Source organism: Calidris pugnax, unplaced genomic scaffold (genome assembly GCF_001431845.1).
Source record: "Calidris pugnax isolate Ruff unplaced genomic scaffold, ASM143184v1 scaffold103, whole genome shotgun sequence".
Lineage (NCBI taxonomy): Eukaryota > Metazoa > Chordata > Aves > Charadriiformes > Scolopacidae > Calidris > Calidris pugnax.
Window position 1 is genome coordinate 10,948,047 of NW_015090990.1, and position 25,451 is coordinate 10,973,497.

General features: G+C 42.8%; 2 protein-coding genes across 2 annotated transcripts in view; both read right to left on the minus strand.

Annotated features, from left to right (window-relative positions):
* Positions 1 to 3,589: 3,589 nt before the first annotated feature.
* LOC106895091 (tetratricopeptide repeat protein 30B-like) lies at positions 3,590 to 6,186 on the minus strand. Its single transcript, XM_014954201.1, has one exon. The coding sequence runs from the start codon at positions 6,127 to 6,129 to the stop codon at positions 4,129 to 4,131; it is 2,001 nt and encodes a 666-aa protein (XP_014809687.1). The 5' UTR covers positions 6,130 to 6,186; the 3' UTR covers positions 3,590 to 4,128.
* Positions 6,187 to 7,153: 967 nt separating this feature from the next.
* Positions 7,154 to 25,451, minus strand: part of PDE11A (phosphodiesterase 11A) — a 144,936-nt gene continuing 126,638 nt past the window's right edge. The window contains exon 20 of the mRNA XM_014954698.1: positions 7,154 to 12,450. Within this exon, the coding sequence (XP_014810184.1) occupies positions 12,289 to 12,450 (162 nt within the window). The 3' untranslated portion in view covers positions 7,154 to 12,288. The remainder of the gene's footprint in view (positions 12,451 to 25,451) is intronic.

Consider the following 25,451-nt stretch of genomic DNA (forward strand, 5'->3'; position numbering starts at 1 on the left):
TTATCTTTCAGCCCACACAGCCACGTTATCACATCAGTGCCCTGAATCTGCAAACCATTACTCAGGGCCAGACTCTCCTGCTTTTGCTGGAGGCTAAAGCCAATGTGGATGTGTGTAAGTTTTAAGCTCAGGCACCTAAAATAGCATGTTGTAAGTAAGATATTGTGGAATAGGCTGCCCAAGTCAGCTTTTATTCTTGTATGTAACTTCACCTTTTTAAGAGAAATAACATTCCTCTCCTTGTCCATCTTCTAATGGGGCTTGCTTACCCAGTAGAAACACCCCCGACTTCCCCAAGGAAGACTCTAACTATATTCCTCTCAGGATTGTACAAGATGACTCTTTCGTCTCATCTTTTATATCTGTCTTATGATAATGTCAGCCACCTCTTGATTACTGAAATTTTTTGATCAGCTGTGACTGCAGAGCTGGTCAGAAGTGTCCTGGCATCCACTGCCTCTGCTCTGCTGGTGGCGTCAGCAGACATTTGATTAACTACAGAGATTTGAGCACCAAGGGGATTCAAGGTGGAGCGTGAAGTAAATCACATCTCAGGCCCTTCATGGCTCCTCTGCTCCACCCGCCAGCGCAGGCGGGCTGTGGCAGAGTGGCAGTTTGAGGCCTTTGCTCGTGTAATGTGTGCTGTAATTACTGCAAGGGTAATTGAGGGGAATAGGAAGAAGGTCTGCCCACAGCAGTACAACACAGCTTGTCACCTGCAACACAGGCTTTGTAAGGTTTTAGGATGAGAACATTTCACGAGATGTGCTGTAAGGCCAAGGTGCAAAAAAGGCTATTAATTAGTTTAGATAAAATCCTGGAGACTGGCCTTACTGCAGCGGTGGTGTGCATGGGAGGCATCTTGTGCTGCTTATCTTTTGGGTACTGATGCCGTAAGAGAGGGCTCAGGGCTTCTTTCACCTTGCTCCTGCCAAAAAAAAAAGCAGAGGCTCTTTCTTAGGAATTCATGTTTATCTGCAGCTGTTTGCCCTCTGCAGCTCCCTGGGAATGTGGTCAGCCGTCTCCGGGCAGTGTTTTCTGTTTGCATTCCTTTAAATGAAAACAGGGATTTTTTGGTTGTAGACAAAAGAAGCACTGTGATGGCTTAGGGCATTAATTTACTATATTTCTAAGGAACATAAACCATTATTTGGTGTCCTCCCTTTTCTCTAAAGAAAAATGCATGTGCTTTCCTTTAAATATGTATTTTGTGTGTAGACGCCATAGTGATAACATTAAATGCGGTATAAAGATGGTAATAAAACTGGTTGTAACATTTATATATTTTTTTCATGACCAAAGTGCTTTGCAGTTGGAGATGCTATAAATGCATGGTGGCCAGTGGGGGAAGCAACACAGACTGCAAAAGGCGACAGACAGTCGCATCACCCCAGGGCCCCATGGATCCCTCTGGGTGCAGGAGGTGCAGGTAGATCTCTAGGACAGAAGAGGGGCTGGGGCATCTGCCCCAGCATGCCACGACCATGGGAAGGTTGGGTGGCTGTTGCTGAGGAAGAGGCAGGACAGGGTGGAAAGTACTGCTGGGACGGGGAGGAAACCCCACGCAGAAGCATCATGAGATGCAGCAGAAGAGGAAGCCCCTGTCCCAGGTCTCCTCCTGCTGCATCTCAGCTCCCCCGCTCCCCCCTTGCCTTGAGGCAGCGGACGCCTCTCCGCACTGGGGCCGTGGTGTTCAGCATCACCCAACCTGCTCAGAAACCTTGGGTTGTCTGGCTGTGCAGCATCCTCCAGGCAGAAAAGCAGGTAAAAGCAGAGCAGGAAAAGGGAAGAACGGGGAAAATGCTGCTGTTGACATTTTTCCCAGGACTCTCCAGTGGTTTTTTTGTACATCTGATCTGTTGTAATATGCTGACTGCTCTCTAGCAGTATCTTCTAGAATAGCCACATCTTGCACAACTCCATGTCCCTTTATGGGGATTTGTTTTTTCTGTGGGTAGCACGGCTATGCTCCCTTCCCACCCTGCTGCCGAGGGCCCTGTGCCATTCCCTGGAGAACGGCAGGGTTGGGCAGCACATGCCAGGGCCGGCCAACCCTGTCACCTCCGCTTATTCGTGGTGGACTCTTGTGTGGCCAGGGAAGGCCAGAAAGAGGCGAAGGGCTCCGTGTGGTTAATCCTGGCTGCAGCGCCCTAATGGAAATCAGGCACTGGTTGTCTAGAGCATGCGGACGTCCCTCAACAGTCAGCCATGGAAAGGTCTCTAAATCGCTCTCCATTAGAGGGCATTCAACTTTTGCACAGGCGCAAATCTGCAAAGGGAATTTTTTTTTTAAACGTCTACTGACTTTTACAGAATACGCACAATGAATATTAAATAAAGGGCTGGTGTTCCCTACGTCATTGCCCATTACTGCGCTTCAGATGCCATTATGTGGCATGACTTTTAAAAACTTTTTTTTTTTTTAAAGGTCATGCTGTTTATGCTGCATAATATATAATATGATTTCACTGTAAATTAGAAACATACTTTACAGCCTGCTGCTGTGCTTCATGGAGGTGAACAAAATTTGAAATCACCGGTCTCCTCCTCGTGGGGAAACACTGGGAAATATTTAATATCGCCATAATCAGGGGCTTTATGGACTAGTAATGAGCTATGGAGGCCTCCCTAGGACACCTTGCTGCATCTCCTGCCGGCTCTCTAGCTCTCTAGAATGTTTCCATTCTTGACACTGTTAAATTTGATTTCACTTCACTGTTATAAGAAGTTTTGGGTAAACTGTAACGTTAATTAGCCAACCCACAGTCGTAATCCTTTTTAGGGGACGTGCTCAGCTCTGACAGGTTTCTCTCCCAGCAAATAAGCAGAGCTTGCTTTCTGTATGTTGAAATGGCTGCAGGCCTGTTCTGTTTCTATACAAATAACTCTCTGGAAGGATTAAGTATTCTATAGCTTTCTAATAGAGCAACTTTCTAAAATGTTGTCCTCTTTCTTTGCATGTAAACTATGGCACAGAAACTGGATTTTGAGAGACGTGCAGCCTGCAGTCGAGAAAATACGCTTTCTGATGCCAGTGCGGTGGAGGCGCCACGTAAAGGAATTAAGCAAATAAACAGGGTTTTAGAGAGGTGTTGGGAGATGATGGAACAGTAACACAAGGAGGAAACTGAGAAGCAGATTTATTCCATCTAAGGGTAGAGAAGTTGTAAGTCTCGCATGAAATGGAATTCACATGCTTTTTGAGAAATATGGAAAATGATATAATTTCACATTCACAAGGTGTCTTACGAGGGTCTGGTATGTTCTGAGACTGGTGTTTGGATTGAAGGGGCAGGCCAGGCTGCAAATGGAGGATGGCATTATTAAGTAACCACTTGCTACCAAAGGGGTCTGCCACTGGGATGGCACAGGCAAAGGGACTGTGGGGGGCGCAGAAGCCGTGGGGCAGGATGGAGCGCTGTCTCTGAAGCCAGTTACGGCCAGTCATAATGAACTTTACTGCAAGGGCAGGCCTGAACTGAGGTACCGTGTCAATATATCCTTCTTGGAATATATTCCCGATCCCGGTATTAGGTATGCAATTTGCCAGAATACTTGTGCGTTATTACTGAGTTAGAAAAAAGCAATGTTAATGTTTGCAGGACTGATTTTTTATTATAAAGCCATTTTTTTGTGTTTAAATATACTATCAACATGGTCTGCAACATATTAAAAATACTTTGGAAACAGTAGAAAAAAGAAACATTTCACACATTAGAGAATTAAAGCAACTCTGTTTCTTCAACTTCTGTGCTGGAAGAGATGGAAAAAAAGTTATTTTTAACTCTTAACCAATGAAAAGCAACTTGGTCAAAATTTCAGAAGGATAAAATATTTTATAGCTAAAAACTCTGTGATGTTTTTGCAATGAAGTTCTTGGTTAACACATCTTAAGAGGTACTTAACAAGACAGATTACTGAGAATGCCCCTAGTTACTTGGTGCCGGTTTATTTCATGTAAATATTCTATTTTCCACTGGATGTAGCCAAAATACAAGACAAAATCTTTAAAGGTAAGCAATTAAGAGAAACCCTTACTACCGTGGACTACCACAGTGAGCACCACCTTGAGAGCATAAGAAAAGAACAGACACAAAGTTCTCATTTCTGCTGTACAGGAAATGCCATTTACGCAGTCCACCCAATGATCTTATACATCAGTGCCCTCAAAAGCCTGGCTTCGTAGGTGACCGTATTTTTCCCACTGTGCATCCTCTTCTCTTCAAGGGGTTGTTCAATGACAGCTGGGATGTTTCTCCCATACAGCTCACACTGCTTCAGAAACTGAATGCACTCTTGAATAACGCTGTCACGTAGCATGATCATATGCTTGGCCATGTTCTCCAGCAAGGACAGGAAACACCGTTTGGCGTAATACCATGTATCGGTGCTCAGTTTTTTGTTATATGGCTCCAGGCTTTTAATGACCCTTGAAATACCAAAGTCATAGTTTCCCTTCACGCAGTAGAGGGTACCAATAACTAGATTGACAATGCAAAGATGGTAGGTATTTTTCTCAGGGTCATCATAGGACAGCTTCTCTTCTCCCTTCTCAATCTTCCTCATCAGTTCCTCTGCGTCTTCATTTTGGCTTGTCAGGATGTAGGAAACGCAGAGGTTAGCTAACACAATGGCACTGACATGGAGAATGTTGTCACAGTGCTTTTTAACTATAGGCTCGTAGAAGCTAATGGCCTCTTTATGCTTACTTTCCTGCATGAAGAGCACGTGAGCCACGTTGAGTTTCCACACCTCGTGTTCGTTGCAGAACTCCACCGATTTGCGGAAAATCTTTTCTACCATGGTATAGTTCTTCATGTCCCAGTAGATCTTTGCCTGGGCCATCAAAACAGGTATATATTTCTCCAGAGTCTCATCATACTCATTAACTGCCTTTTTTACAGCTTCATCATCCCAGTTTTGCCTTGCTTCCTGTACTTGCTTTGTGAGTTTTCTCAGTTGCTCAGTCAGTGTCCCTGCTGAATCATCTAGTTTGTGGAAAGCCTCCTCAGGGGCAGTTTGACAAGTAATGATGGCATCCAAGAAGTTGTACAAGTAAGGCGTGAGCAGTTTGTAGGTCAGATGGGCATTCTCTGCCAGCACATCAGCTGCCAGGTCGTAGTACTGGTGCTTGCAATAGAGTAGCAGCAAGTTTCCAAAAGTTTCTGGCGGACAGGGGTTCTGCAGCAAAAGAAATTGCAGTTTCTCAAACCCTTCAGTGGGCTGGCTGTCCATGTTCATTAGTGCTTGGTTGTGCAGCGTGACTGGATCCAACTCCTCTTCAGCCCTCGGCGGCATGTCTGTGAGCGCCTCCTGGGCCGCCTTCAGGTTGTGCAGCTGGTACTCAATGGCCGCCTTGAGGTTGAAGGCCTCCACCAGGGCCGTGCGGTGCAGGAGCAGGGTGTTGCCTACGCTGCGGACATCGATGCCCTCAGTGTTCATGCCCACGCTGAGCTCTGGGTGCTGGTGGATGCCGCGCTCTATGATATCAGAGATGTGTTTGAGGGCAGGGATGTACTGCTTAGCGGCGTAGCAGCACAGCGCCATGTTGTAGGACAGCTCAGGGCAGTAACCCAACACTTGCATGGCACCCGCAAACTTGCTGCTGGCCTCTTCATGCCGCCCCTGCCGGTACAGCAGGCAGCCCAGGTTGATCTCGGCATCGGCCCGCTCCGAGGGGTCCTCAGCTGCTCCAGGGCCACTGTCCGCAGCGGCGGTGAGGGCCTCCTCCACGAGGCTCTTGGCAGCCGGGAGGTCACCCTGGGCATAGTAGATAGCCGCCCGCAGACGCAGGGTCCGGCCCTGGTAGGCGGGGAGGTCCAGCAGCGGGCCCATGGCCCGCAGGGCCTCGGCATAGAGCCCAGCCTTGTAGAGGGCCTGAGCCTGGTAGAGCCGGTAAGCCTCCAGCTCGGGGTGCAGCGCCGCCAGCTGCTCGTAGCACTCGGCCGCCGCCGCGAAGTCCTGCAGCTGGTAGTAGCAGTAGCCCAGCAGGGAGAGGCCGCCCCGGGAGCGGCAGCTCTTCTGCAGCTCGCGGCTCAGCAGCGACACCGCCTCCCCGCACCGCCCGCCGCCGATCAGCCCGTAGACGACGGCGGTGTACTGCCCGTCGGGCACCGGCGCGGCCTCCATCGCCGCTGCCACGGCAACGGGCCCGCGTAAGGGGAAGCCGGGCTCCTCGCTGCCGTGGCAACGCCCCAGCGGAAGTACTTCCTGCTTCCCTACGGCAGCGGGAGGCCGTTCCCCCGGAAGCGGAAGTGCGGGGTGCGACCGGCCGCGGGGCATGGCGGTGGTGCCCGGGGTGAGGCGGCGGTGGCGGAGCGGGCCCGGTGCAGCGCCGGTGCTGCCTCCCCTCCGCCCCCCCGGCCTCTCCCCGCTCCGCCACAGGCGGGAGTGCTGGAGGGAGGGGTCGGGCGGCGGGTCTCGGTGTGTCCTGCCGCCGCAGTGCCCGAGGCCGCACCCTGGGTGTTTGCCGGCTGTTTTCTGTTCCCCGCCGTGCTGTTGTCTTCCGGGTCGCGACAAGGGGCTGTCCAGTGCCGGTTCCGCCTTGGCTCACAGAGAGCCCACCTCCTGAAAGCGCCGCCTGGGCCTACGTGTGTGTGCCCCATAAAACCAGCGTCAGCGCCTTTCTCTCCGAACGCCGCGTAGGGGTTGTGTGGGGCAGGAGGCGGTGGTGTGGAACCGGGCCCTGCGCTAAAGGCGCGGTCCTGGAACGCGGACAGTGAGCAGGTTACTGCTGTCAGGGGCTTTTCAAACGTGAAACATCCCCTTTACCGCCTGATCCAAAGTCTGTTGTGGCTGATGGATGTTTGCACCTTAGCACCATCCCTTAATGGTATTTCTGCTGGACAATGCTCTATGTCTAGTCTTGCAGACTGGATAATCTGTGTCATTTCTGTACACATAAGTGGCTCTGTTAAAGCCACCAGCCAGATTTGGTTTCTGGTCGTTCCAGACTGATGCCAGGTGTACCCAGCAAAGTCAGGTTTGCTCCCGGGCATGTATGCTGCAACCTCACATTTCAAAACTCGTATCTGAGCCGCTCAGTCACATGTGTTTTCACTGCTCTTCTATCTGTGATTCTGTAATCAAGAGATACAGCTCTGATTCATCCCAACGAGGTAGTTGCAAAGGGAAATAATAATAACAAATCACAGCAAGCCATTAAAATGATTTATTTTTTTTTAGAGAGACCAAGTTGTTAATTTCAAAAACATGCTTTAAAAAGCTGGATCAGCATTGTTTGATATACTAAAGCAAAACAATGAGGGTAAGGATCTTAAAATGCAAAAAGGAAAAGGATGCAGAAGTCTCCAGTTATACATTTGGAAAGTATGTAGGACTCACTTGCATTAGAAAATACAGTATTTCTCTGCATGTGTCAGTTGTTTCCCATAGCAAAGGTTCAAAGCTGATAATGGTATTTCCTGCACAACTGTAAGATGCAGTGTCCAACATGCTTATAAATCAGTAATTAAATAAAAGTAAGCCAAAAAAGAAGAGGTAACAAACAATATAAAGTGTGTGTTCCAATACTGGCACATTCAAGTGATGGAAATCTCTGGGATCTCTCATTTCAGCTTATTTATACCTCCCATTTCATTGTTACGTTAGAAAACCACATGATTTTACTCTTAAAAGTCTTCTGTTTATTTGACAAAGCCAATTCAAAAAATATCTTGCTTTATATTTTCTTGCCCAGAACACTCTAAGCATTGGAATCGTCTGATAGTATGTTTTATATAACCTTGAAATAAACCTGTTCTGAAATTTCACTCAATGTATAAACGATCTATCAATAACTAAAACTGGTTTGATTTTATGAAGGGAAAAAGAAGTATTTGGCCTGTAGACTGAAACACTCCTATTTTTCCACTAGGGTGAGTTTGTCTAAATATTACAAATGGCGTTAGGCACTGCTGGCTGCAGTTTTCAAAAAATAGTTTGTGAGTACTAGTATTGGCTTTGTTGATAACTACAGGCACGTTACGAGATTGCAGTGCACTACAGGAAGGAGCAATTAGCTAGGTCACCAGTCCAGAAAAACACAGCTCCTGTATCAAGGACACCATCTGAAGGAATACCTGAGCTAAAATGAAACATACTCCTCTAGTCTACAGCTATTTTCTGCAGGGCATGAAACAGACCAACGCCCTTCTCAGCAAGAGCCCTGGCCCTGTAGATAGTGGGGGTTGGCTGTGATGGAGCTGCGTGGGGACTTCAGCGTCCCGTTGCCACATGAGGCATCCAGGTTACACTTCCGTGAGCTACTGCTGTCTGACCTTCTAAGTGTGATTCTGCTTTGGAGCAGGAGCAAAAACCACATCCTGACGGAAGCCAATGTCTACAGCTTGATCGCATTGTGTTGAAGCTGTTCTGTTTCACCTGTCAGTGCCAGGCTGGGAGAAAGGCAAAATGATGGGGCACTTTCAGGGGAAATTGTCAGATTTTACTACTCGAATTACCGTCAAAGACACCTCTTGGATATCTCATTTTCAGAAGGTGGGAAACTCTTCTGTCTGAACCACAGGAGAGCTTCTGCGCCAGGTGCTCCTCGCCTTGAACAGTGTTCGGTTTTCTGGTGGGGTCACAGTGTCATGTTGCAGGGGAGGGCTTTAATTACATATGAGCCCCTCCTGAGCTCTTCCCTGGCAGCCTGTCTGCTCTGTGCATCTCCCAGGAGTGAAGCAGAAATCAGGGCTGTACCCATCTCCTTGCTGGGTACATGTAAGGGGCTTTGGCAGGAGACAAGCCCACCCTTCTGACTCCCCACATTCTGGTGGGGAAGGTGTACATGCAGTTTCGAAAGCCTGCTTCAATTAATCAAGTATGATTAAACGTCAGGCTTCTTCCTGAATACCCTACACAATGCTAGGGTGTTTATGCTTTTGCATTTTTATTTTTTTTTTTAATTCATGAGGAAAGGTTGATTATGGCCAGCAGCCTTGCAGGTGGGAATCCTGAGTGGAATTACTGTGTGGTCTGAACTATCTTTGAGGATGGGGATGAAGACCTAGATCTCCTGAGCATTTTCTGCTGATAAAGTGGGGGCTACTGGCTGACTCCTGTGAGACCTCATGTCATGAGACAAGAAACCTGACCGAGTTCAGGGTGCGGTTACTACTACTCAGTAGGATACCTAGAAAAATGGCATTGCTGTTGAACCAGCTTGAAGCTCCTTTTGGGGAGAATGAAGCCCCTGTGACCCTAAGGATGGTCCATGTGCTCACCATGTTTTAGCATTGGAATTGTAGATGCTAGAGCCCTCATCAAAGGCCAAATTTCCACTCACTGCTGGGGAAAATAAGTGATGGTTTGTCTGTTGATGAAGCAGAGTGGATGTGTTGGGCATCTCTAGGGAAAGGGCCAAGCAGTGCGTTTCTAGCACAGTCCTGTGTAACAGTGGGTTCTCGGTCCTCTTCTCCACGTGCTCGCTAATTTTTTTTTTTTTAAAGTGATCAGCAGATCTGTTGTTTCTGTTTGATTGTCAGTTCCTCATCTCTTGTAGACCTGTGTTTTATACGCACTCACAGAACTAAACTAATTTCAGTAGGTTTTGATCTCCCCTTGTGCAGAGGGCAGGGAAACAAGTAGAAAATGGAGAATGCCATTTTAACAACCTACACAGTCATCTCTCCTGTGCACATCTTGGAAGAGTTTGGCAAAACTGACTGAAGTACTGGAAAAAGTGTTTTCCACCATCTTAAAATATGAGAAACTTGCAATATGTTTATTTACTGTACTGCATGCTTCCACAAAGAATTTTTCTCTCAAAAATGGAAATCTTTTGCTAATTTCTAAGCTAAGAGTTAAGAAAAAAAAAGTATAAGATTCTTTTTTGGTTGGTTGGTTTTGTTTTTAGATTGAGCTATACTGCTTTCAGAGCCCCGGTGCTGTTCTGAGACACGCTGGTGGTGCCCCCCCAGCTTCAGCAGGGTTGCTTCGTTTTGCCTGAGAACAATTTGATAACGATCTAGCCGTGCTCTCTCATTTTCTTCCTTGTGATGGAGGAACAGAACCATAACATTAGTCAGCAGTTTCTGAATTTTGACCCACAATAACAAAGATACCGAAAGACAGGAGAAATAGATGGAGGCAATTACAAACAGTCACTTGATTGATGGTTGACATTGTTAGAACTTCAGCTGTATGTCAGGTTGCGGTGGTGCTGAATCCCCATCCCTGCCAGTGGGTGTTGCCATGGGCAACAGCGCACTGAAGCCAATAAAAGGGAGAGGAAATGAGGGGAGACTCAACCTTGGGGGAAGCTGTAGGGTATGCACTATAAATTACGTTATACTTAGCAATATGCCATATCAAAATTCAGGAAAGCTGTGTATGTGCCTGCCAGCAGTGCTATGCCAGTTCCTTGTATCTCTTTCTCCCATCAAATACGTGTTTTAAGTTCTGTATGGCTTGCTGCTTACTATCCGGCATCTGTCTTTATTGAGGGAAGAAAGAAGTGGTAAAATAATAGCAGAAACATTCTATTTGGTGCATATATTCACTACTCTGCAGTCTGCATTTCTGCTCTTTCCCTGCTTCTTTCTGCTAGAGAAAGGGATGTGGTTCGGTTGCGTACTAAAGGATTGGCTTGCAATGGTACTGAAATTTCCAGCTATTTTCCTAGACACAGGATTAATGGCACAGAGGGGTTTTGTTTTGTTGTGAGTTTTGTTTTTGTTTTTTTTTTAAAGCGATCAGCAGATTTGTTGTTTCTGTTTGTCAGACATATGTAGTCAGCTTTTATACATCATTAATGACTCTCTTTCCTTAGAGAGCAGGAAAGCTCTTTTAGCATGTGGTCAGCCGGGCCAGGTTCTGATTTCCATTAAGTTGGTGCCAGTTCAAGGTAATTCCACTGAAGTAAATGGAGTTTGGCACAGGTGTAAAACTAAGCTGAACTCAGCTTTAGTTTCTACTGCCAGACAACCCTATATTTAGAATTCCATTTTTCATGGAGTACAAAGGCTTTTTTTTTTTTCCCCTATAAATGGGAATTGTAAGCCCTGCAACATGACTCCTCTTGTGTCAGGTCATGCAGCAGAGAAAGCACCCTCATATCATAGATCACAGTTTTGCTACACTAGTGATCTTTGCACTAATGGAAAGAGACCAGCTTTCAGGTAATACTAGTGTCATCACACAGAACTAGACACGTTTGGTTTTGTGACCTATCATGTTTGATTAGATTTTTATGAACACCTCTACCACAGACGTCTACATGAGAGCCTTGACTAGTGCTGTGCTAGCTGTAATAATAGCATCTCAAATTGTACTGAAAGAACTGCAAGAGAAGTAAGAGGTAGTCAGTCCAGTGTGATGATACTCTTCCTCTCCACCATTTCAAAATATTAATTTCAACTGGAAGTTATACTAGAAAGGCTTATCTATGGTTGACTTTTCAACGTAATATAAACCTGAAGCACAAGGCAGCAGATTTACTTTTTTATTTGTATTCTATTTTCATTAAAGCCTATTAATTTTTTCCTTAGGGGACACTGTGATGAAAAAAAAAAAGGTGTTAAAAGAGCGTTTTTTAGAGAAAAGAAAAAAAAACCCTCTAAAATTACCATGCAATATTTTACCTTTATGCAAACTTCCCCTTGCTAAGAAATTTACTGCACTGTTAGTATGAATTTCTCAGGGAAGCAGGGACAGGTTGGTGTTTTTAAAGATAATAAAGTTTGTTTTTAAATGTAGCAAAGGTAGGCAATTCTAAAGGCCCTGATCAATCACTAAGAAGCTTTGTTGTAAAAAAATACTTCTTTAGAATACAAAGCAGGCTTTTCAGAACATTCAGGCATAAAAGAGGAGGGAAGAGAGGAACATCACAAAAGCAGGCATAATTGATTCATAACGTGTACTGCAGAGATGCAAAACAACAATGTAATTACATACTATTCTGTTTTCCTGCAGCTCCTTGCATATGATTTGACCAGCTTGCATCCCAGTTTTGCTCTGTACTATTAATTTTATTAAGCTGTAAGTTCTTATATTTCAGTCTGTTGTCAGCTTTACAGATTTTTACAGCAGCAGTTGAAATGTAGTGGAGCTGAATGAATGCTTCTTGTGCTGTCTTCCGTGCCGCTCCAGATACCAGCACGGTCTCACTGCAGACTTTCCTTTCAGTCCCACTAAGCCTCCCAGTAAAAGAAAACTATGCTGTCAAGATAATATCCAATCAATTAAGCACGTCTGTGAAAGTATTTCTCAAAAAAACGGTGGGCCAAAGCTTATGAAAACCTTTCAGACAGCTCTTATCGAAAAGCGACACTGGCATTTGCAGGCTTAATTTATGTCTTTGAGGGACATGGTAAAGCTAGAGGAAAAGGAGGATGAGGATGCCGCCTGAGAAGGAAGTCTTTTTTGGTGCAGCTCCTCCCATTTACCTCTATTTACTGCCACAGAGTCCAGCATAGGCTTCAGTTTCACATTCAGCTTCACTAGACACTGGAAGAAGATTAAAAAAAAAAAAGTGGATGAGATAAAAAATATTGACAATATTTCCGCTCCTTTGATGGACAGTCCAGAGAGTAACAGAATAAAAACAGTTTAATCTGTACCAGGCCCTGCTCCCTCCTCACCCCCAGCTGTAAATTACTCTGTAGGTAAAGCTTATTGTTCCCATTGAGATATCTTCATCTTACTTGTTTTACCTGAGGCTTTACATAAGCCACCAAAAATGTCAAAAAAAAGCACGTAAGGTGGCAGACTTGCTGCTCAACTTCTTTAGCTTTCTTGTAATCATTAAAGGTAGTCCTTTTGAGTAAGCATCCCCCAAGTGCATGAGGCTGGTTGCTGGCAGCTGTGAGCAGGAGGTGCACTGGTTAGATGACCAGCTGGACAAAGCTGAAATAACCTTCCGACTCTCCCTAGTGCTACTTTCTTATTTCCCATAGATGAGTAAACCACAACAGTATTGTGCTTTCCAAAGCTGGCAAAAAAAACCCCCAAAACGTTTCTGTGTGCTCAAAATATAGAAATAAATGTCTTTTTAGATTGCACTGAAATCAGCTCTTTTCTGCATACCCAGTCCAAAGCGCACAGAAGCCAGCTAATCTTTTATCTGGTTTAACTGAAACCACTTTGAATCAGCCCCTAAATTATTTTATTCCTGCACACCTTTGCTAGAAGTTTATTTTACCTTCCCCTTTAAAGTATCAAATGCTTATGTGGAAAGACCACAAGTGCTTCACTTGGTTTTGTGCCTACATGAAAGAGAGACAGAACCTCATTAACAGGAGCACCCAGATGTGAAAAAAGGGTTAACCAGTTACCTCCCAAGCCATGCGATGTGCCCTTTCAGGACAGAGGAGTCTTATTCTTTTGCAGCTTTTTTAATTAGCAGTATGTTTTGCTGAGAGTTGGGTATCATGCTTTCTCTGATGGAAACTACATATTTGTCATTTGAAATCTTGTTGGTGCAAGATTAAAAAAAAATGACAGAGGAGACAGGAAAAGTTGTTCTAAAAGTGCAAAAAATTATAAGGAAAAGAAAGGGAGGGGGTAGCAGGTACCTTTGGAGATGATCATTTTCATTATTTGCTTTGAATAGCAGGGTTAACAGCAACCGTTTTAAATGGTCCCCAGAGCACAGACACCACTAAAGAACTGGATTTTTTTTATAGCTAGTCTGCAAGCCATGGGAGCTTGGTTAGCTACTGAAGTAAGTCTTGGTAGATTTTTAATTGAGCTATTATATGATAATTAAGGGTTAATGGCCTGGTTTTAAGATGTGCTGAAAACTTGCAATTTCAGTTGACTTCAGTAGAAAATATGAATGCTCAGCACTTCTGAAAAATCACGCCATGAGTAAGAAGCTGATTTGTGTGCAACTAGGAGCAAATCCACTTGAAATTATTTCCTTAGAATACGGCACAGATCGGGCAGATAATTTTGCAACCCTGGGCCTGGGGTCAGAGGCAGGGTTTACTGCAATCTCTGCCACATACAGTGCTGCTCGCTGGTGACAGTCATTCATTTGATAGAATTGGACGTGGCTTTGTAACATTCCCATCACCATGGCCTCAGAGCTCCCCAGTTTTAGATCTTTATTTCGGACCATTGTATATTCCTCAAACCTGATTAGGTGGGAGTCCAAAGCAGAGGGGCAGTAATACGTTATAAACACCTGAAGATACCTGAAAAGGTGGCTGCTGCTGTCATTAGCACCTGCATTACCACTGCCAGCTAAGTGTCTAGAGGTAGCACATTAGATATTCAACTTTTGACAGCAACTTACTAGATCCTTTCTGTGCAAAGCCAGTATCCATTCACTGGCAGTTAAGCTTGCTGGTATTTCTAAAATCTTGAAAAAGTTTTCATGAAGTATTTTTCTAGTATTTAGATTTTTTTAAAAATCAATGCTTAAAAAATCAGCGTATTTCAAACGTCTCTAAGCACAAAGACGGCATTCTGCACTCACACCCTGTCGGCCCCAGGATCTGTAGGCACAAAATGCAGTACGGGCTGTTCCTGTCACAAAAGCTATACCAGCAACCTATACCTGCTACAGGCAACGTAGAGGAGAAACAGCACCCTAGGACACTGGCCTCTGTCTCAGAGAGGCTGTGTAGCTCTCGGCTATGACTGTGTCCTTTCTGTGCTGTATGGTTTCCAAGACTAGACCACAAGACTGTGATGTTTGCAATCCTAGTGCCAGGGGACAAATGCAGAGGTCTGGGCATGAGCACCTACTGCTGTGCCCGTCCCTCCAGGCCTAGGCATATGCCAGGCTCTTACAGCAGGAGACAGCCCTCTCACGTAGAGTGCCAGGAGGACTCTCGGTGCTTGAGCGGCTTAGATCAATTAGCTTTGCATCAACTACAGCAGAGACCAGAAGCCCAAGTAGATTGGGAATGGATTCAAGAAGCACCCACGCAGTTCTACAGTAATCACTGCATCTTATGAGCTGTAAACACACTTTAAATCCAAAAGTAAATACATATATTTCTCAGAAATATATACCTAAGTGCATATTACAGAGTCTAATAACCCAGGTGCAACAGAGGTTACCAGGTAAATAATGAGAATGGTTAACTAATAACATTTAAGAAGGAATAAACCATGTCTTTGATATTTGTTTTTACCATAGCACAAACAATTAATTCTTTGGAATACTTAAAAATATATAGTGTAATTTTAAGAAACTTAATTTTGTTGCACATTAATTTAGATTAGGGATACTTGACAGTGCAGATTTTGTACTTGGTCCATAAAATGTCTTTATTCAGGCATTGATTTGATATTTAAACCACTGCTTCTGTATTTAGTATCCTTTCACTTTGGGAGTCTTTCATTCTGATTGAGTCTTTTAATTAAACCAACTACTATAATTCCTATGGAAATTAGCTCTTATTTTATTTTATCCACCTATCAAAGCATTTCAGTAGGACTTTTCTGATACAAAGTACACAAATTGGATTTTATTTCTGCTTGAGATGTAATTAAGAACTCATTTGATTACTATATATCTGGCCCTGTTTTAATTATTAAACTCTAGTAATCAATTTTCTTTTATGAAGCTTCTGGGAAATTATCTCAAAAGCAACACATTTCTCTCCCTTCTGGCAGGCTCTCGACCATTTACTGAATTACATTCATAGCACCTGTTCCTGATCCGGATTAAACCACCAATATATTCCCAAAGCTATTTAAATTTATTTGGCTGTAGTCTAGTCAGGGTTTTCTACCTCCTGGCTGCGCTTTTTACTTGCCATTTTATTGCATGAGAACTCCTTTGATGTACTGTTCCTCCACGCCACTATTTTTGATGCATGCCTCTTACGAACAGCTTTGCTACTGATCTGTCTAATTTGGTGTCCAGCTTCTTAACGCCCAATATATTATTTGCTTTAGTAGGAAGAGGCTTGGTTTTCAACAGCTTTCTGACATGGGATGCCACCACATGAACTCAGAGCTCCAGAAACACCCTTCTTCCCCGTCCCTCCTTGGCACAGGAGCATTAGGGGGAGAGGGAACCCCTGCCTGGGACCTCGGTGTCCCCGTGCTGTCCTTCCACTGCAATGCAGCTGCCCTGCTGCAGAGCAATAGGTACAGCATTGGTGACCTTTCCTGTTTTATTCCCTTTGCTGTAAAAGCTGTTCTTAATTGCAGAGTGATAAAGGGTCCTGAAGAGCTGCGTGCTCCGGCATTAGGAAAAGCCAGATAGGTTTGCAGTTCCTTGCTGCCGCCGTGCACACCTCAGATGGGTGACTAAGCTGTTTCTCAGAAAGCTACTGTATAGCACAGGCTTTTTCTTACCACCTCGATTATTTAGGTGTCTTTTGTGACTGTGGACTGCTCAGCCCACAGAATACCTTCGCAAGTATAGCTCCTTTTGCGTATAAGCTCCTCCAGTACAAGAAAAGGTTAAAAGCACTTCTGCAATCCAGTGTGTGCCCCTGGGAGAGGAGCAGGGCTGCCTGAAGGAAGAGATCAAAAGGGGGAGAGCATGAGATACTCAGAGGAAGCTACTTACAGAGGATACTTAGGGATAAGAAGGGGAGAATGTTTTTCTTGGGTATAGAAATTTGTTTCTCAGGTGTATTTTGCTAGATAAAGCACAAAAAATGCAGAAATAGTAGCAGTAGCAGCAAACCCCTTTAGGGAGAGGGTAATGGGTAGCAGTGGAGGCGTTTGTTGGTAGATCTACCTCCTGGATTGAAGGGTGGTGGGCCAGAGGACTTCACCTGCTACATCACCTTCATCTCTGATGTTATCTGAAAGGATGTTATCTGAAACAGCCAAGATACAGCACAGATGTGGCCAGAGTCTAAACTATTGCTAAAGCAAATACAACATTTTGTTGTATTCTAAGACTAATACCAAATCCTTTTAAAGAGGAGCACAGTATCCTCTGACTTACAAACACTGCAGGACCTCCAGAGGATATACTTTCCTTTTTTTTCCACCCCGGATATTCTCATCCAAATATTGACCAATTCTGACCTTGCTTAACTTATGAGCTTTGACAAGATTACAGCTCACGGAAGTATGGTTGCGGGTCTAATATTTGTAAAGCGAGTTTATGGAATAAGACCATATAAATTCATTTTTATGACTGATCACATATCAAAAAGTTATAGGTCTCAGTGTTCACTCTACTTTGGAACCCAGTGGTTTCTAATGAATCACTTTTATTATGTAGGCAGTTTCTGAGTTGGAAGGGAGGACTAGTGACCGAGAAGCCATGGGGATAAATTCAGACCTGGTGTAAGCATATGAAGCATTGCTGAAGTCAAGAGAGTCATGACCAGTTACAGCAAAGCTGAATTGGACTCCTGAGTTTTGCTGAAGTGGCTTTCACGTGAGAATACATAGGCCAAAGGTGAGCCATTTATCTGAAAGTCCTTGAACTTCAGATTAGTTCAAATAAAAGGGAAGCTGTACTGCAGTCATTCACAGGTTTGATCTTCATAATACAAATACTTGAGAGACATTGTTTTGAAAACCCCAAAATACTTCTGTATATATGCCCATGTACTAAAACCAAAAAGTCTGCTAAAATTTTGCTTTCTGTAGCTAGAATACAGAAGATAAAGCAATATAGATAAGATATGGGAATTAACTTCTATGAACCTCTGACTGTGTGCATAAATGAATTAGTTATTTGTCCTACTGATTTAGGGCCATATTTAATCATTATGTTCCAGAAAAAAAAAAACAACTCCTGTATTTGGGAGGGGGCTGAGTTCATGAAAAAAATTAATTACTGCAATCTCCTTATAGCTGAAAGAGACTGTTTATTCCTTGTAGGGTTTATTGAGGAGGGGTCCAGGTCACCAAGTACATCAGTGCATTACTTTCGTATTTTTCCAGGGAGTTTTTCTTTGATGCCTAGAAATGTAATTAGGTGAAATGAATATACTACTAATTTCCCTGATAGAAAACCGGAGTTTCTTTTAGCTTCTGTATAAAAATTGATAGCAGTGCGGAAGGAAGCTAATTGTGACTGGAAAGGGATCTAATTCATGCACAAGTGTTCAGCTCTTTCACTGTGAATTAGCGTTATGCTTCTTATGGTGATGGTACATTAGCAAGAATAATGCTACACTCCTTTGTAAGTAAACATGCATACTGTAAAGAGATGATTATAAAGTAAGATTTTCCACTGATAAAATGTGCCAGGTACTTCAGGGAGGCCAATATGTACAGAGCTCCCGGTAGCCAAATGTTCTCTGGCCAGTATCAAGCATGCAGTGCTGTCAAAGGGAAAGGGTAATACTGAAGGACTGGGCACCTACTGAACTAGCTTAACTGATGTGTTGCTATTGCTGCAAGTGATTCATCTGTTCATAATAATTTCATGAAACCACAGGCTTGCTCAGAAGAGGAAGAGTTATTATTTCATAAACAACTTCTTATTTGGCTCTGCTCCTTATGGTTTTGATTCTATGTCTAAAGCATACAAGAGACAGAATGTTTCTAACTCTTCCTTTCAACATTTTAAGCAAGCAGCTGATCAATGCCTTCTGCCTTACTATTAAATGGATTTTGAAAAACTCTTCAAACCATATCAGTCTCATATCCTTATTTAGTTCTTTGAATTTGCCCTCAGCTGGGAATTCTGCAGGCAACTGTGATTCTGTTGTGTTAAACACTTACTTGAAGCGTTTCATCCATCATCATTTCTAGTCCTTTTCTGATGCAATGTAGTTTGTGCTTTGTCTTTCTTGAAAACTGAATGGCTGTTAAATTATCCATTTATCTTCTTTCAGATTTGCTGTACAATTTGAGTTCCCTCTATTGGCTGTCTCTTCTACCTTATCTGCCAACTTTTCAATCTGCTTCCTCAAATCTTTATATACATTTCTATACACGACTGCATGTCCTTCGCAACACATTGGGCAGATAATTCTAAATAAGACAGCAACAGAAATTGTAGTATTATGAATTATTCACTTTAGCGAATGAATTATTCCCGTCAGTGAAGCTTAGCTTCACTAAAGTCAATGGCAAATGTTGGTTTTTCTACCTTCTCCCAAATATCTTTGTTGATGACCTGTCCTTTCAGTCGAGACCTTTTTAGCATGAGATGACTATCTGAGAAGTTGAAGTACTCTTGTTTGAAGGGAAAAAGTACTTGTTTCTGCTGCCTCTCCTAAGCAACTTGGGAAAACTTGTAAGTTTCTGAAATTGTTGATAGTAATACAATGTGTCATCAATAATCTCACCAATTTACAAAAATCCTAGCAAAAATAATGTTTTGTTAATTTCCAAAAGCAAAATGAATCCTTCCCTGCTTTCAAGAAATAGGAAACAAAGATCCTAATCCTCTTTTTTTTTTTAAGTTCATGATACTCTTAGACACAAAAATCCTTGCTCTGAAACCATTGAAACTATGGCTTTCCATGTTACACCATGAAATTGTGACTGACTTAACAGGAAATGAAGAAAGAATGCTTTTATTTGCAATTTCCTTCTTTTTTTCTTTTTTGTATAGCTTTCCTTCACACCTTTCCTCTCTATTAGTACAAAAGTAGTAAAAAACCCCAGACTCTTAGGTTAAAGGCATGAGGTAAGAAAAACAGTTTGCTGATCCTTATTCTGTTACTGTAGGTTGTAAAACAGTCATAGTATCTGATTTTTCTAAAAGTTCAATAGAATTCACTCCATGTGGCCTCACTTAGAGTCTTAATTAGTAGACAAGTAACAGAGCAACAAAAGGGCAGAACTTAGTTGAGTTCCTATTTCAAGGCTACAGACAGATCCTTTTGCAGTGCCAAAATCGCCTTTCTCTGGGACAAACCCTTATTCCTAATATAATCTTTAGCTCCCAACTCCCCCCAGCACTGGCATTTGGCCTGATTAAGTTTCCTCTGAAGCAAATTTCTTACAAACGCAGCAGAATATGTTGCACCTGCTCTTCCTCGGATAATATTACCCCCTGGATTTCAACACAAAGTGAGACTAATTTGATCTGCCAACGTCTGTGCAGCCTCAGTCCATGGTGTATCACATACGGCATCCTGAGCCTATCTGCCGTACAAATCCTTGTCAGCCAGGCAGTCCCAGGCAGCAGAGATGCATTATCTCTCTGTGCTCAAATGTCAGAAATAAGCCTTGCCAAAAGCATGCATCTTTATGGTATTCTTTAGGATCTATTGAAAGTTATCCTCCTCTTCCCTCAACATCCTACAAAGGAAAAGCTGATTTCAATGAGAGTCACACAGCTGATGCAATTGCTTCCTGGGAACACATGTTTTCCCAAATAGTTTAGTCCTGATTTCCCCTCCTGTTGTTGTTGTTGTTGTTGTTAAAACACTTCTCAACAAGTTGTGAACATATTTCAGGGAATGTGGCTCGTGGTGAACAGCTCACTGTCTAGTGCTATCCCTGCCCTCTGACTAGATGTAAACTTAAAAATAGAACAGCAGTGCTCTGACTTCTATACCAACAACCCCAGGTATGGTGAATGGTGGGTACAGCAAGCCATTTCCTGAATGCTCATACAAATAAACTCTTCCTCATTAAATAATTTTAAAATTTTTTCAGTTCTGACTGTATGGAGAGGACAGAAACATCTGAAAGAAAAAGTAATTTGTTTGTATGCATCCAGTGAATCTTGCTGAGCAAGGACCAAGCCATCCCATACAGTCCATTCCAGACAAGCCAAACTTCTAGGTCCAAACCCTGAATTTCTGATCAATATTTCCTTATGCAAAATTGCAATTGAAGGAATTTCGGAAAGGCACAGAAGCTGTAACTGAGGAAGGGCTGCCTCAGGACATGGAAGTGTAAGTATGATTCTTAAAGCACACTTTTTCCTCCTTCTCTGCAAAGTAATATTAAAAGCTTAATCTCCTACCTTATAATTGTAACAAGAGTATACGTTTTGGAAAAAAAAATATTATTTTGTGTGCATATGCACTTTCAATTCAGGTGTCAAGACTCTTGGACCAGAGAAGTTAAAGCACAGAGGTAGCCATGATTGTTGGAGACTTCTGTATGTTTTTCTGTACTTTGTAGAGGTTCTACCTTTTATGATACCCTGTTTGTTTAATGTATGCTTACAAGCACAATGGATGCTTTTGCAGCTGCATCATCATATTCTAAAAATAGATTTAATTACAAGGCCAGGCATTATCTTCTGTAGGAAGACAGGCATATCAGAGCTCTTGCAGTTGTAGACAAGAGTGATTAGATTTCTTTCTAAGTATGTATGTCAAACAATGCGACAAAGAAGGACTCTGTCCCTCCACATTCTGTTCAAAACATTGAAAGTATTTGCTAGGCTAAACATAAATGTTTCTACTTTTCCCAGATTGCCCCTAGAATCCTGGATGGAGTAATGCAAATTCACTTCTGTAGCTACTATTATATGTTTAAAGCTCTCAATACCCAAGAAAATCTTGAATAGCACTAAAAATAGCACTAAAATGGAGCGGTTCAATGGAGCACCAAGGTAGAGGTGAGCAGGGCAATCTCAGGCACGCATAAGTTGTAAAAGCCGTGAGCTTCTTTATCTTCCACAAAGACATCTCCCTTAAATTTAAATAGCTGCTGTCATTGTCACTGACTACCTGACTATGTATTTATCTGCCCAGAAGCAGAGTGCATGGCCTTTGGCCCTGCTATTCATAGTGTTACTGTCTCTGCCTAACAATGCTGTGAACGGAGCTGGGCTTCTGTTAGCATCTTTTGTTTGATGTGTATTGCTGAAGCTTTGATGTTGTTTGTGAGAAAAATAATGATTAAAAAGAATAAGATCGTCACTCTCCCACTCTGGCTGCTTCCCACCGAGAAATCTAATCTGAGTTGGGAAAAATCTGTGACTGATTCTGTTTTAGGTACACACAAACCGCAGAGTCCAGGAGAGAAATCTGCTAGTGTTGAAACTCTTACTGGAGCATCTCTTTACTGGAGGGTCAGAGAGGTAATTGTTCTTAATGATCAAAATTCTGTTTCCTGTTACAAAAACATGTATGTCCAAATAGGTACAGAATACTTTCTCTGTCTGGTGAGCACAACTGTCAGCGTAGCCACAGTGCTTTATTTTCAGTGGGATGTCTTAGATTTTCTGCTTTAGTTGCATGTGCTTCCCCTTTATAGAATATTCTAACAAAAAAGGGGATGATTACTTCACACTGAAGCTACATTAGGGGACTTGAAATGCTCTACTGTTCAAAAAAAAAAAGCATTTTTCCTTATAAATTATTATTCTAATAAGCTTGTTTCTCATCTCTGCTGATGAACACTTTTCTTGCTGCATTTTTGAATGAAGAGCAAATGTGATGCAGTAAAGCGTAACTAAAACCCCTAAAATCAGAGCTTCAGAGTAAATGGATGGCTGTTCTGCTACTCAAGGCAAAAACTCCACTGTCACATAAAAATACTCTGATCAGTGATCACTACAGTAACAAAAAAGTAAATTCAATAAAATTATAATGTCCCAAGTGTAATAAAAAGCAATGAACAAAAAATTGGGAAGCTTTTATCTTCACAAACCTTTGATCCACTCTGTGAAGGAAACAGATTTGATTACTAAGGTATTTTGAAATTGGAGGTGGCTTGATTTCCACGTTGAGCAGCAGATATGGGATAGAGCAAGGCAGCAGAGCCATGGCTTACCTTGTGCCAAGAGCGGAGTCAGGCTTATAGAGCAAACACAAAAAAAGGCTTGGATTTAGACACTTGGATGTAAGAAATCTAGCTGTGCATAATTACTGGTATTTGGCTTTGGTTTTTTGGTTTTGTTTCGTTTGGTTTTTTTTTTTTATAAACCTATCATTAGATATCTATATTAAGCTTCAAGCTCCACGTTAGCTTATGATGTAGCATGTTTTGTATATCTGACCTTCTTTCTTCTGGGTAGGATACGCATTCAAGGGGCAGTCAAGCAGGATTGGTAATGGAGGTGCACAGATCTTGATGATTTGCTAGTCACTTGTAAACTGTCTCACAAAAAGGGGCCAAACTCAGAAAACAGTTCTAGTCAGGTAAGCAGAAGGATGTGATATGCATTCCCTTAGCTATCTTAAAGAAATGCAGAGAGCAGAGCAGATGCCTAAGGAGGAGTCCCAAAGAATGTTTCAGGATGGAGAAAAAAATAAGGCTAGGAAGGCCATAACTCTCTAAAATGCTCTGCAAAATTTATATGCTGTTTTAAGTATAATGAGGCACTCTGGTACGTAGCCTAGCTCATAAGCTTGGACTGTGGAGAAGATACGGTTTGTTATAGTACTGTCAGTGGCACTGGGGTGGAGTCATACTTCTGGAAATTTGGGCTGTGAAGTTCCTTCTCTATTGCATACTTCAGACATCTGCAGCTGCCAAGAATAGCCTACTTTTGGGAACTACTTTGAGCAAAGAAAATTTCAGGGGGCTGCCTGCCTTTAATGGGAGCTGCCAACATTCCCTGGTTGCTGCGACCATGTCTACCGTGGGGGTGTCAATAACACAGAGCACAGCATCAGGTCCTGCTGCAGCAGCTGCCTTGGTATGGACACACACATTCCCCCCGGAGTTCCCTTCAGGGCTCTGGATGCTGGGATCTGCTAGCAGGGATTCAGGACTTACAATCACTAGCATGGAAAAAACTACACGTGAAAGCTTTGATTTTGTTCTCTATGGTTTAATGTTGTAATTTTGGTATTAAAATGAGTGTCAAATGTTTATTTCAAACATACGGTTTTTATAAGCACGATGCTAGTGAGTTAGATAAGTGCTGCTAAGATTTTACTAATTTGTCAGCTGCCACTCTGCCTCTTTATGTTGCTATTGTAATGATGTAACCCATTCTCTCCCCACATGCAGTCCCTACAACATATTACAATAGTGAGAATTTTAAAGAATACATTTAGAAATGAAAAAAAAAAAAAGAAACCTAGGACTTGGCCGTAGCTGTAGTGTTCAGCCAGCCCTAAATGGAGGATTTACAATGCCTGAATGCACTGCTGATGTGATATGTGTATTGAGGTTTGATTAAGCTGGATATGAAAATTAAAACTTGGCTCCACATTGAAGAGAGAATCTCCCGCAGTGTGATACTATGACATCAAGTTTTCTGTTTACCCCTAAGGCTGGTGCTGCAATGACTTCCAGGTTTGATGGTGTCTCTTTTTTAAGTTGTTGAGCAGCAGGCTAATAGCTGCACAGCATGATGCAAAGACAGCAGAAAGCAGGGAAATCAGATGTGAATATATTCCCCAGAGATCTCCTGCTAAGATGGAGCTAACTAACCAGAGCTTTAGTGCTCCAATGTAGTCTTCTCATGCAGAGGATGGGCTGATTATCAGCTCTTCCTGCTTTATAGTACGTTTTTGGATTACAGATGCTATTACAAATCATGAATTTAGGTATAATATGCATTCTAGTGTAATATGAACTATTATATTGAAAGCAACATCACTTTTCAAGAGTTTCCATCCAAGGTCAGTTCCTCCCTGCCCTGCCCCATCCAAAATGATCTTGGTATTTTAAAAAATACAGGTTTATGTTATTCTTCTGTGCTTGCTTTGCCTTAATTGTTTGAAAGCCATAGCTCTAGTTTATTTAATCATGACAAAGACAGACCTAAGAAAAGGACAGAAACTACTGGGAAAGCAGTAGCCCATCTCGCTGTTTACACAAGCGCATGTCATCCATGTCACACAAGAGGAGTTGCCTTTGATGCTGAGCAACCACTTCATTACTTGCCCCAGTGCCACAAGGTATAGAGGACAGGGGAAGTACGTCAACCTTCTTACCTCATATGCTACTGGCGACATATCTGGTCTATAAGTACTGCCAATTAATTTTTGTTTGTGTGTAGGGAAGCTACAATTCAGGCACAAGTTCATCACTTTAATGGTAACATGGGAGCTGGTACCTGCTTCCCAGCTTTTGGCTTTTATCATCACTGACCTATTCATTACTTGGAGATGTGAGGCAGTTTAGGGTGCAGTGGTAACAGGGAGAACTTGTTGCAGTTCCCCAAAAATGCCTGGTGAGAACATCCCCATGTTTTCTCAGGTATCAATGACCAAAGTGGCAGTCTTTAGTGGCATAAGGTGGTCTGTGTGGTTTCAGTGAGTAGGAGGAAGACTGCCTTACAGTTATTGATGGTTAAGTTTCTATAGTCTTATTTTCCATTTATCGTCCTACTCATGTAGTTCTGCTCTCTATACAGGTAAGAGAGAAGTTGTTAAAATGGTGAAGCTTATGTTACATGAGTCAAATTCTGAAGCTGGTTTAATCAAAAAAAAGAAAGAAACATTATTCTGGTCACTTATAGCCTTAATAGAGTAGTACTTGAATACTTATATGCCTTATACCAAGCACCCATGCAGTCTGTGTAGAAGCATGATTAAAAGAGTAAACTCCAAGTTAAACAGCACACAGGTTAAACTGCAAATCGTTTTTCACTGACCTTAAAGGCTTGGCCTAGAGTGCCCCTTAACAGTTTGGAAAGGAGCCAGGAGGGAGTGCAAAGACTCAGCCTTGAGCTTCCCTTTGGGTCACAGATATTC

Excerpts from the sequence above, each read along its gene's own strand:
- LOC106895091 (XM_014954201.1), bottom strand. The coding sequence starts at position 6,129 with ATGGAGGCCGCGCCGGTGCCCGACGGGCAGTACACCGCCGTCGTCTAC.